This window comes from Lygodium microphyllum, chromosome 10 (assembly GCF_053477565.2).
Source record: "Lygodium microphyllum isolate KBCC chromosome 10, Lygodium_microphyllum_v1.1.10, whole genome shotgun sequence".
In the NCBI taxonomy this organism is placed as follows: domain Eukaryota; kingdom Viridiplantae; phylum Streptophyta; class Polypodiopsida; order Schizaeales; family Lygodiaceae; genus Lygodium; species Lygodium microphyllum.
Genome location: NC_141144.1, coordinates 55,838,360 through 55,850,661, shown reverse-complemented (window position 1 = coordinate 55,850,661; position 12,302 = coordinate 55,838,360). Strand labels below are relative to the sequence as shown.

The following is a 12,302-nucleotide window of genomic DNA, read 5'->3' as shown; positions in this document are numbered from 1 at the left end:
TAGTAGGCATAGGAGCTGGTGCCGATAAGCCACTTCCTCCTCCTCTTGTGGATCCCCTTTCATCTTGGCGAGAATCTCCTCCCTAATGTTTTGAGGGATTTCCTTGCATGGAGCAACTTGCCCCCCCATCTTGGAAAGATGTTGGAGAAGTCGAGTTGCACCACTTGTACAGGGCTTCTTGCAATACTTGCATGTCCAATGGTGGGAGTTGGACTTCTTTGTGTCCCCCTCCACACATACAAATTGAAGGCCTCGTGCTACTCACGAGTCATGGTGCCGATGATGGATCAAGAGGCCAGAGAGAGAGAGAGAGAGAGAGAGAGAGAGAGAGAGAGAGAGAGATGCTTGAGTCTCGACTCTTGAAACTTGAGTCTTGAAAATTAAAAGGGAGGGAGATTCGAGAGGCTCGAGGGTTGGGGTAAAGTTGAAAGAGCAAGAGACAAATCACAAGTTCATTCAAGAATCAAGATCCAAGAGAGGAAGATGAGAATGGTAAGTCACAAGTGCTTGCTGAATTGGTGTGGAAGCATGGAGGAGAGGAGCACCTTTTATAGATGAGAGAAGGGTCAAAGTTCAAACAATTAGAGAGGGGTCAACGGTCAAAGAGAGGGCTGCAATCTAGAAGGAATCCAAAGAGGGTTGGGGAGAGGAGTGCATGGCTGGAAAAGGGGGTGGGATGAGGTATCCAAGGCTTCCCACACCCCAAAAAGTGCCACACAGGTAGGCGGAGTAAAAGCGGGGGCATAGGAAACGCGGGATGTGAGATCGATGATGTGTAGGCGACGTGGCCCAAATAGACACAGAAAGTCGTATGAATTCGTTCGAATACTTATCGTATGGTTCCGTACGAATCTATCCGTACGACGTACAAAGGCAACTATGGTCTTGAGCATACTTTCATTCTGGTTGATTGGAATGTGTCTTCTCGGGAAGATTCTTGGGTTTCAGTGGTTAGACGTAATGCAAGACAAGCTTCTCGTTCGGCTCCTGCCCACCCATTGCCACACCCCATCACTCAGACCTTTCAATACAGAGGTGGGGGTTTTACATGAACCCTCAATCTTCACGTGCTCCGGCGGGGGATGATGAAAGGAGTTCCAATTCTGCTTTGCGCTTTGATGCACTGGGGAGGCTTGTGCCTCCTAGGGATGTTTTTCATTCATAGCAACAACAATTTCCTTCTCATGCTTCGTTTGCTGGTTTGCAAAGGGTAGACCTTGTAGATGTAATCCGAAGTGAGATGAAAAGATTCGAGGCAGCTAAAGCTATAGATGTAAAAGGGAAAGGAAAAGTGGTGGTTCAATAGTTTTCTCTTTTTCGATTTATTATGAGAATTGCTTTGTGGAATGTAAAAGGTATCTCTTCGGGCAACAGGCAGTATCGGTTGTGGAAAGTTGTGTTTGCTGGAAAGTGGGGTGTATTTTGTGCAGTGGAGCATAGACAGCATGCTTTGGCTAGATCCTCTTATGTTTATAAGGATTATGTTGTTTTTTTCAGTGGTCGAGCTCCATATAAATCTGGAGTTATATTGGCTATCAAATCTTGCATGCAACCATCGTTGGCTTCTCAAGACCATCGAGGTCGATTTTGTCGTTCTGGAGATACTTTATGAGGGAGAGGTTTTGTGGTTGGTGGGCGTGTTTGCTCCTTCCACGTTAAGGGAATGTTGTCAACTTTGGGATGACTTGCACTGCCTTTCCATGGCTTGCCAAGGTTTTGTCATGGGTGACTTTAATGCATGTCTACTGGGGATCATGCTACTTCTCTGCACTCAGTTATAGATGGTCTTGAGCAATAGGCTTGGGATGCCCTTGCAGCTGGATCTTTGAAGCAGGACATGTGGTCCTGGATATACCTATCAATCTTTGCAGCATCCTAACACTTGGGCCAGACTGGGATATCAACTGACCTGGTTCTTCTTGACATTGCTGCCCCTTGGCTAGCTATTGTTTGCTCTACACGAGCAGTGTGATTTTCTCTTTCTGTTAAAGTTCTGATAGTCTTTCGTCACTTTCTTTGATGACGTGATGGTCTGTTGTAACAGAATGTAAGAGATTTAGTGAGAATGCTGACTAGATGGTCTGATGTATATATTTTCGGAGAGAGAGTTCTAAGCCGACCTGATGGTCTGATGTAAAATATTTACTACTTAATTCAATTATCTTCACGAAAAAGAGAGAGAGAGAGAGAAAAGACTCGATATGGGTACAATCTCAAAAAGTGTACCACTTTAGGTTTTTGATAATATATATTTAGTACATGTGTAAGGGTGCATGCACACCCAAACATCGTAAAAGGCACGGTGAGAAGACTCGATGTGGGTACAATCTCAAAAATTGTACCACTTTAGGTTTTTGATAATATATATTTAGTACATGTGTAAGGGTGCATGCACACCCAAACACCGTAAAAGGCACGGTGACCCTTTATTCCTAACAACCTCCCACCTAAAGGCAACGTGCCTAAAGGTAGAGGAAGGAATAAGCTAAGTCTATGTATGTACAAAGCTGAAATACACATACTATCCAATCCCCATCATCTGACGGCAATGAGCAAACCGCTCTGTTGTCGTGAGGTTTGCAGGGTTATTATCGGTATGCACCTTGACAAGCTCAATGCTCTTGCCATCAAGTATATCCTTGATAAAATGATACTTCACTTGTATATGCTCTGTCTTTGCATGAAAGAAAAGATTCCGTTCTAGTATGATAGCACTCTGACTATCACAGTGGAGGATAGGAACCTCTGTAATACCAAGCTCTCCCACCAAATGTGAAAGCCATAAAGCCTCCTTGCATGCCTCAATGGCAGCCACATACTCTGCCTCTGTAGTAGACAATGCAACACGCTTTTGTAGCTTGGATATCCAAGAGATGGCCCCTCTTATGAATGTGGATACATATCCTGAAGTAGACTTCTTGCAGCCTGGATATCCAAGAGACTACCCCCCTTGTGAACATGAACACATATCCTAAAGTAGACTTCCTGCAATCAGGATGACCAGCATAGTCTACATCCGTGAAGCCAATAATAAATGACTTTTACTGCCCAAAGCAGATACACAAGTCCTTTGTGCCCTTAAGGTATCTCATGATACCCTTCACTGCTTCCCAATGCTTTTTGCCAGGATATGCCATGTATTTGCTAACCACTCCCACCGCAAATGCAATGTCAGGGCATGTAGTAACCATAGCATACATCAGGCTACCAACAGTTGAAGCATAAGGAATCTTGTCCATCTCAGCCTTTCCATCATCAGATGTAGGGGTGTTATCTGCACTAAGGTTCACATATGGGGGCAACAGTACACCAATGGCTTCCCCCCCTCCATATTGAAACGTTGCAAAACCTTAGTAACATATTCCTGCTGTGACAAATAGAGAAGACCCTACGATTTGTCCTTGAGCATACGCATTCCAAGAATATGATTGACCTCTCAAAGATCCTTTATATCAAAGCTACTGTGTAGGCTTTGTTTCAAGGAGTCCAAAGCATGAACATCCCTGCCTGCAATCAACATGTTATCCACATATAAAACCAAGAAAATAAGGCTGCTATTTGCGGCCTTATTGGTGTATAAGTAGTGATCAACTTGAGATCTATGGAATCCGTGAGATTGCATAAATGTATCAAATTTGTGATACCATTCTCATGGTGCTTATTTCAGCCCATACAAACTCTTGTTGAGTTTACATACCATGTGCTCTTTCCCCTTTGCAACAAAACCCTCAAGCTGTTGTGTATAGATGTCCTCATGTAGATCGCCATGTAAGAAAATTGTTTTTATATCCAACTATATGAGTTCCATATCTTTAGATGCAACCAAGCCCAAAATGGTTCGCAAAGTAGTCATTTTGACTACAAGAGAAAAAATTTCATCAAAATCAATCCCATGTTCCTACTTGTACCGTTTAGCCACTAGTCGTGCTTTGTACCTTGGTAAAGAACCAAAAGTGACTTTCATTTTGTAAACCTATTTGCATGGTAGCAAATTTTGCCCTTTAGGCAAATGCACCAAATCCCAATTAACAGCTTGCTGTTCTGCAGGTTCAGCATGTTGTACAACCGGTTTTGGTTGTTCCAAAGGCATTTGTTCTTGCTGAAATTGTGATACATCATAGGTAATATCTTGCTGATCATTTTCAGCATCATTTCCTGCATTTTCAAGGCCATCTACGGCAGGTATGTGTTGCTGTCCACAATGGGCATTCTTTCCTGTCCTATGGGTACAACTTCTCGGAATACAACCCTTCTAACTTCCTCAATCTTTTCATACTGTTTGTGCATGTGATCTTCCCAGAAGATAACATCATTGCTACATACAATTTTCCTTTTTTCAGGATCCCATAAGCTATACCCCATTTCACTCTCATCACCATATCCTAGGAAAATACATTTACAGGACTTTGGCTCAAGTTTGCTGCATTCTTTCTTGCAAATGTGCACAAATGCCTTGCAACCAAACACTCTCATGTGAGCATACGAAGGTAGCTTGCCTGACCACGCTTCTTGAGGGACTCCCCCCTCCCCCCTCCCCCCCAAAAGATGTGTTTGGTGACTGATTAATCAAGTGTACGGTTGTCATAATAGCCTCTGTCCAAAATCCATGAGATAAAGCAGCATATGACAACATTGTACAGACCCTATCTTGAATGGTCCTGTTCATATACTTCGCAACACCATTTTGGGGTGTATTATGAGGGGCAGTGAGTTCCCTTTTAATTCCTTTGTTGTCACAAAAGTCCTGAAAGGCTTTGGACACATATTTCTTACCATTGTTAGGGCAAAGACACTTTAATGTCTTGCTGGTTTGATTTTCAAGAAGTGCCATAAATTTTATAAATTTATCAAAGGCCTCATCTTTACAACGGATTGGATAAACCCATACTTTGCGTATGGCGTCATCAACAAAGGCAATGAAATACTTCTTTCCCCCTAGAGATAACCATGGCATCTGATATACATCTGAATGTACCAACTCTAAGGGTGACTCATCCAATTTGAGTCATGTGTCCCAACCGGCTATGCCACAAAGAAATACTTGGCTGCTTGGTTATAGCAACTACATGATCACGTATGCTAGATACATACAAAGAATACAAAGTATTACTATTAGAGCCCTTGACAACAATGCAAGAGCCTTTACAAATTTTCACTTTGCTATCCCCAAAGGTGGTATAATAGCCTTCGTCATCTAGTTGCCCTGTGCTCATCAAGCTCTTCTTGAATTGAGGTACATGTCTCACATTATGCAAAATAAACACGGAGCCATCCTGAAATTCCAATTTTACACTACCAATACCTACAACTTTACATGCATAGTTATCCCCCAAGTAGACAACACCATGTGCACCATCATTGTAGTCAGAAAACCACTCATGATGTGGTGTGACATGAAAAGATTCATCTAAATCAAGTATCCAAGTGTGCATGCCATCATCAGAATTTGCAATCAATGCATGTGCACTCAAAGAAGAAGCAAGGAGCACATCACTATCATTGTCATTCTCATGAGTGACTACATTTATCTCCTTTATCTTCACACTGCTTTTCTTTGCAGGTTGGTTGTCCTTTTTCTCAGCCTTGTCGTCTTCAGTGTTTTTGCTTTTGCCTTTCTCTTTCTTTAATTGACAACAGTCTCGTTTGTAGTGCCCTTTCCTGCCATAATGATAACACTCTATATTTTTGCCACGAGACTTGCTACATGCTCTATTTTCACAATCGCTCTTTTGCTAAAAACTGTCCCTAGTGTGCAATGCATTAGAAGACTTGTTTGCTGAATTATTTTGCCTGTTGAGTTCTTCCATTAGTAAAGAACTTTCCACATCAGAATATAACAGCTGAGCATTTGAGTTACTCAAAGCTGTCCTGAAAGTATCCCAACTTTCAGGCAAAGTGCATAGCAAGAAAGTAGCCTTGAACTCATCATCAATGTGGAAATCCAAAGCAATCAACTGACTGAAAATTGAGTTGAACTCATTCAAATATACAAACATGGTTGTACCTTCCTTCATGCGAAGATCCATCAACTTTTTCAACCAATAAACCTTGCTGGCTGCACTTTTTCTGAGCATACAATTCCTCAAGTCTTTGCCACATTTCGCGAAGTTCAACTTCTCAATGTTAAAGAGCAAGTTGTGTGACATTGAGAGCTCTATGGTAGAGCGTGCAAGCTCATCCAAGTCATCCCACTCTTCTTGTTCCATACCTGCTAGTCTTATTCCTTCTCTTTGATGACTTCACCTGTATCTTCTACACTAAGACATTGTAGCACTGTTTTTGCCATATTGCAAGATTGTGTGCACCCTCAAGCCTTCTTGATGTGCAAAAGGTTGCTACTGTGACTGTTTCGAGCCATGATTTGCAGCACTAAATTGACTCAAACGTCAGCAAATGCAAGCCCAAATGTCACACAAATGACCACGGTACATTGCAAGTACTAACCAGCAGTGAAAATCAAGAAATTGCAAAAATTTCAGATCTGCAAATTGATTTCCAGAATTAGAGACGGTCAAATTTATAGACAAATTTGACGATTGCGGTCAAAAGGCCCAAATTTTCAAAGGCAAATCCGCCCAAATTGCATCAATACATGTATTCAAGTGCATATACTATGCAATTCTTGCACAATTTGATGAAATTCTGCAAAAGCCCCAATTTTCTTGGATCTGATGTACATAAATTTCGATGAAATTGACAAAAATTCACTAAAATGTGAAAAGGCCCAAATTTCTTGGGCAAATGTGCACCAAATTTACGATTTCTGAATCAAATTGTCCTGTTCTGCATCAAAATCCCCAAATCCGAGAAAAGCCCCAAAATTTCAGCTCAAAATTTCACATTGTGCTTGCGTATGCGAATGCTCATCAATGGGAAGGGAACATATTGCAGAAAATTAAATTAAAAAAAATGACGAAAGTAGGACTGTCGAAATATAATGTTGTTGACTAGGCGCGATCTCTGCCAGCCCGTTGCTCACACCGCCTAACTAGCCCGTCGCCTGTGCTGAATCGTGGCGCCTGTGCTGAATCGTGGTGCCATGACGCCTGCCTCCTATTGCGTGATGTACTGCCAGTTGCAGCTTATTGTCGCAGCTCATGGTTGACTTTCTCGGCCGTCGCCTACTGACGCTCGACTCACACCACCCATCTAACTTGCCTAGCTCACACCTGATTGTCTCGTCAAGACTGACCTATTGACTATTGCTTGCCTCAGGAAGCTTGCGCTTCTTTGCCATAGCTCTGATACTAGATTTCCAACAAAGTGTGCGAGGATCGAGAGACACAATGATGGAAATGCACAATGAGAGAGTGAGTGCAGAGTAGAGAGAGAGAGAGAGAGAGAGAGAGAGAGAGAGAGAGAGAGAGAGAGAGAGAGCAAAAGACTTGATGTGGGTACAATCTCAAAAAGTGTACCACTTTGGGTTTTTGAATATATATATATATATATATATATAGAACAGCAATGATGAGATTAGAGGTAAAAGCTATGGAGTGCAAGAGGGCTAAGAGAGAGAAGCATGCAAGAGGGGTTACAATGAATGGTACTCTTATTCTTTGTTACCATCACTTATATATGATTGTACAGTGTGTGCTTATACAATCGGTGACCACCTCACTATTGGCCATTGGCCTTTACCCCAACAATGTCCAACTTAAAGGCAAATGTGCCGTTGTGGAAGTTTAAGAAGAAAGTGAAGATACTATCCACTGCCCATCAACACTTTGCACTCTGCAAAATGCTTAGAAGGTAAACTCTTCATGAGAATATCTCCAAGGATATTACCCATATGGATCTTAGCTAGCTCAATGTGCTTCTCCTCAAGCACCTCCTTGACAAAGTGATACTTCACCTCGACGTGCTTTGTCTTAGCATGAAAGACAAGGTTTCGTACCAATAGAATGGCACTCTGACTATCACAATGCAATGTAGGCACCACTCCTGCAATGCCCAAGTCTCTCATATAGAGGAGTAAACCATATAGCCTCCTTGCAAGTCTCAATGACTCCAATATACTTTGCTTCAATGGTAGATAAAGTCATACATGGTTTCAATCAAGAGACCCAACAAATTGCACCATTTGTGAAACTTAAGACAAAACCTATAGTAGACCTCCTAGAGTCTACACTCCCTACAAAATCAGCATCTAAGAATAGATGCATCCTTCCTTCCAAAGCATATACACATAGATCTAGTGCAGTCCAAGTATCTCGAGATACTCTTCACTGCCTCCCAATGCTTCTTGCCAAGGTTTGCCGCATACCTGCTGACCACTCCCACTACATAGACAATGTTAGGATGTGTAGCAACCATGGTGTACATCAAGCTATCGACTGCAAATGTGAGGCAATGGAACATTGACTGCCTCCCCCCTTTTCATATTGAAATGCTCCAATACCTTTCCGACGTATTCCTTTTGAGACAAATTTTGTCTCTTTTCCGCATAATATGAATGCCAAAAATATGACCAGCATTCCCCAAGTCCTTCATACTAAAGGCTTCATGTAACCTTTTCTTTAGTACATCCATATCCATATCAAAACACTTCAATATGTTGCCAAGCTATTCCTTTTGAGACAAATAGAGTATTTTTATGTCTTTATCCCGCATAGCAAGAATGTGACTAACATACCCGAAGCCCTTTATGCCAAATGTTTCGTGCAACCTTTTCTTTAGTGCATCCATATCCATGGTGTTGGGATTAAATGGTCACCGTGCCTTTTATGGTGTTCGGGTGTGCATACATGAACAACTTGCTTTATGAAGCATTCAGCTGACAATGTAGAGTTTGCAGATGACATCAATGTCCTCCAAAGGCACATTGCTATCTCAAGAGATTTGCATTGTTCAGCTTTAGGAAAATTCATTAACTTGCACAAAGTCTTATGACACGTGAGTCTTAGGTCAGCCCTTTATCTACCTTAGACTGGAAACCAGCGATGAGTTTCTATGGATCCCCAAAAGGACTACAGTGAGATCTCTTGGCTGTAATGTTGAGATAGTAGCAACAAACCATGTCCTTTGGGCTACCATGTGGCATATCAACTCTTTTTGGGCTTCCTCTCTATATTCTATTGGTCATGTGGAGTGACTCATCAAGTACTTCATATTGTCAGCTTAGCCAAAGCCAAAGTTGCTTGCCCAGGAATTCTTCAGCCCTGGGAGAGGGGAGCACTGGGCAGTATAGATCCTCTTAGCACCGCAGTAAAAACTTGTGGTCAGAGCCTAGAGGATTTCTACCAAGGGTGGAGCCTCTTGAGCCATCATTAGAGTCTTGATGAGCCCTCTTTCAATCTCTGAAGATGTTCTAGAAACTATGTATTGTTTTGAACCCTTACTACTTCCTTAAGTCACATGGTTGGTTCTAGGCTTTATATTTCATTGAGACCCATTAGCTCTAGTCCAACCAGGTTCTTCTTGTGGCCACCAATTTTTCTCTCTGGTCTTATTTATTCAGTGGGGGCTAAGAGCTGATTTTTCTGACTACGGTACCATATTGATGAAGCACCATATCAAAGAGCAAATTGGTGGACAAGAGTACCATATCTCATTTGTGCCTTGGGCTTGTGATCATGAAGAAGCATTCCTTTCCCCCATCCTATGTAATTATTGTACTGCTCACGGCCTCCAATTTTCCCTGGTCTTATTTATTCATTGTGGCGGTTAGGAGACAATTTTTCTAAGGTGAAGGGTTGCATGTCCAACTGCAAGCTTGCACCCTTTGATTCACACGGGAAGAATTGCTAGATGTGAAAGTTTACAGACAACACGACCATCTCTTGCATATGTGATCTTGGCAACCTCAAAACATTTGGTGACATGGGTGCCACAGCACCGGAGAGCTTTCTTGCTATATGGAAATGTAGCCCATTTCTTGTTGAGTTTCCTTTTGCATCCATTGGGAGCACCATCCCCGGCAGGCGTTATTTGCTCCTTGTACCTGTTTCATACTTATAGGCTTGTGTGTACTAGCCACCCTGCTGAGCAACCAGCCAAGGTTTTACCATTGTTTCTCCTTGCTCTTTATGATGGGTGTCAAATTCCTTTACTGTCTAGTAGTAGTAATTTTTCTCTGAGAAAACAAGAAATAAAAGCAGTTTCTGAGAAATAGAGATTCCAGCTGACATTGCTCAGCATGTTGTGATCTACAACCTGGATGTCTACTTGGGAGGCATTGCAGGTCCACAATCCTGACAAAAATTCGAAGTCTGAAGAATAGTGAATTTGGCTTGAACCGAAGTACTGTGTGTTTATACAGCCAGTGTATTTGTTAGCAATCATATATTAAACTGTTTCAAACACTCAAGATGTGTGGCTTTGCAGGGACAAGGACTTGGGAAAGCACTTGTAGAGCAGATGGTGCGAGCACTCTTAAGAAGGGATATTGGAAACATTACACTTTTTGCAGATGCTAAAGGTGTCACACTTCTGTTCACTTTCTTTTAGTATCTAAAACCCTTTTCCCACAAAGTCAAAAACTCTTTAGCTCATTTGAGGGTTCACAAGCTGCAGCCGTATTTGATATAAGAAAACACAACATATTCGAATGCCGGACCGAGAACTTATTGGCTTGGTGACTTTTAAAATCTTTCTGCAGTTGTTGATTTCTACAAAAATCTGGGGTTTGAAGCAGATCCTTTTGGCATCAAAGGCATGTTCTGGTATCCAAGATACTGACCTTGCAAGCGACTATTGACCTGGGCAGAGATTATACTTTGAAGCCAAGTGCGATTGGAAGATGAGGTTTGTGCATGGACCTATCATTTAAATTATTTTTGCACCACAACGGGATAATCAGATATACCAGCTTGTATTGCAGGTGGTAGAATCCTCCCCTTGTTAAGGGAAGCTGGAGCCATGCCTGAGGATAGATGGTGCTTTTTGTGTGGCATCCCTTCTATGTACCATGGGCTGTATCAATTTGGTCACAAGTCCATTGGAATTCCCCTTACTCCTTCCATATTGCATTTGTAACTCTCTTTGTATGTAAATCAATGGGTGGGTCTCTGTTGTGTTGGATGATGATAGGCTTGATTTGGTGATAAAATGGATATAGGTTGGTTGCATGGTAACTCCTTGTGATGGTCTAATTTAGATTTGTCAATGTGGAGGCAGTAGTAGTCACGTGTGTGTGTGGGGTGGGGTGTTGCTGCAGGCGCTCTTTAGTAGTGGCTATTGTGAAGAGTGATGGATCTCTAGCTAGGTGGATGGAACGGGAATGGTGCACTTTAATTTCTCAGAAGTGTCATGTGCAACTCGTCTAAGTGGACCAAAACCCTCAAAAGAGGAGATAGTGGTATCTCCCTCTACTCACATAATAAAGTGGGCACTAGCAAATGTAGTACTCTATCTTAGCCTCCTAGATTTGGCAAATAGCCATTTGATCACTTCATTCACTTTGGGCTTGTTGAGTTTAAGGTCCGGACAATGTCGACTAGAATGAAAAGCGAGGAGCTTGACAATACTCATTGCATGCAAGGTCAACAATGTGCACATTTGAGCATACAAGTAGCATTCATCTCTTTCTCATGCTAATTGTCTAGAAGACTTGGAATGCTAAGCATGAGCATTTGCGCTATGAAAGCTTCCATAATCTCTTAGTAAAAGTCACTACCTTGAAAAGGGTCTTTGTAACCATTGATGTAGTCCCTAGCTTAGCTCTGGATGACTTGCTATACAAGTCACGTGTGTTATCGTTACAATCAAAGGTTTTTCTGTTGGGTGCACGTCATAGTAGAGTTCTCTCTTAGGTCCCTCCTTTGGTAGTTGATGTCTTCTTGTGTCCTAGAGACCAGGTCCCCTAGCCTCCAATCCTAGAAAGTAGTATAAGTGCTTCTAGAGTTTCATTGCATGGCTCTTAAAATTAAATGTGTGCACATTGTCTTTCCAACATGCCAAGTGTTGCAAAGTTAAGGCCTTTGTCCCTCCTTGCATGAAAAATTTTGGCCCTTTAAAGGTTATACCTAGATATACATATGATTTGATATTTGCATGGTGCTTTTCTTAAAGGTAAAATGTTACTCAGCCTTAGTTATCCAAGCCTACCTAGGTGGTGTTTAACACCATGACCTTGAGCTTTCCAAGATTTACCAATAGATCTCTATTTGTGCAAAGGACTTGTTAACCATTATAGGTGCTGTTACAAAGCTTTTGGTGATTCAAGAATGAGAATAATGTGATTAACATACAATAGGATATGTATGAACACTCTTGCCAGGCTTGCTCCATGTCCCACAAAGGCTGCCTTAATAGATGGTTACTTCATCAATGTATAGACCAAATATTTTAGGTGAATAAGCAAT

At 41.8% G+C, this 12,302-nt stretch overlaps 1 protein-coding gene across 2 annotated transcripts in view; it reads left to right on the top strand.

Annotated features, from left to right (window-relative positions):
- LOC148030020 (histone acetyltransferase TAP1-like) overlaps positions 1-11,360 on the top strand; it is an 82,438-nt gene extending 71,078 nt beyond the window's left edge. For both annotated transcript variants that reach the window (XM_087686284.1, XM_087686285.1), the window contains exons 6-8: positions 10,324-10,417; positions 10,598-10,743; positions 10,820-11,360. In XM_087686284.1, coding sequence (XP_087542410.1) covers positions 10,324-10,417; positions 10,598-10,677 — 174 coding nt within the window. In that variant the 3' untranslated portion in view covers positions 10,678-10,743; positions 10,820-11,360. The remainder of the gene's footprint in view (positions 1-10,323; positions 10,418-10,597; positions 10,744-10,819) is intronic.
- Positions 11,361-12,302: the final 942 nt, after the last annotated feature.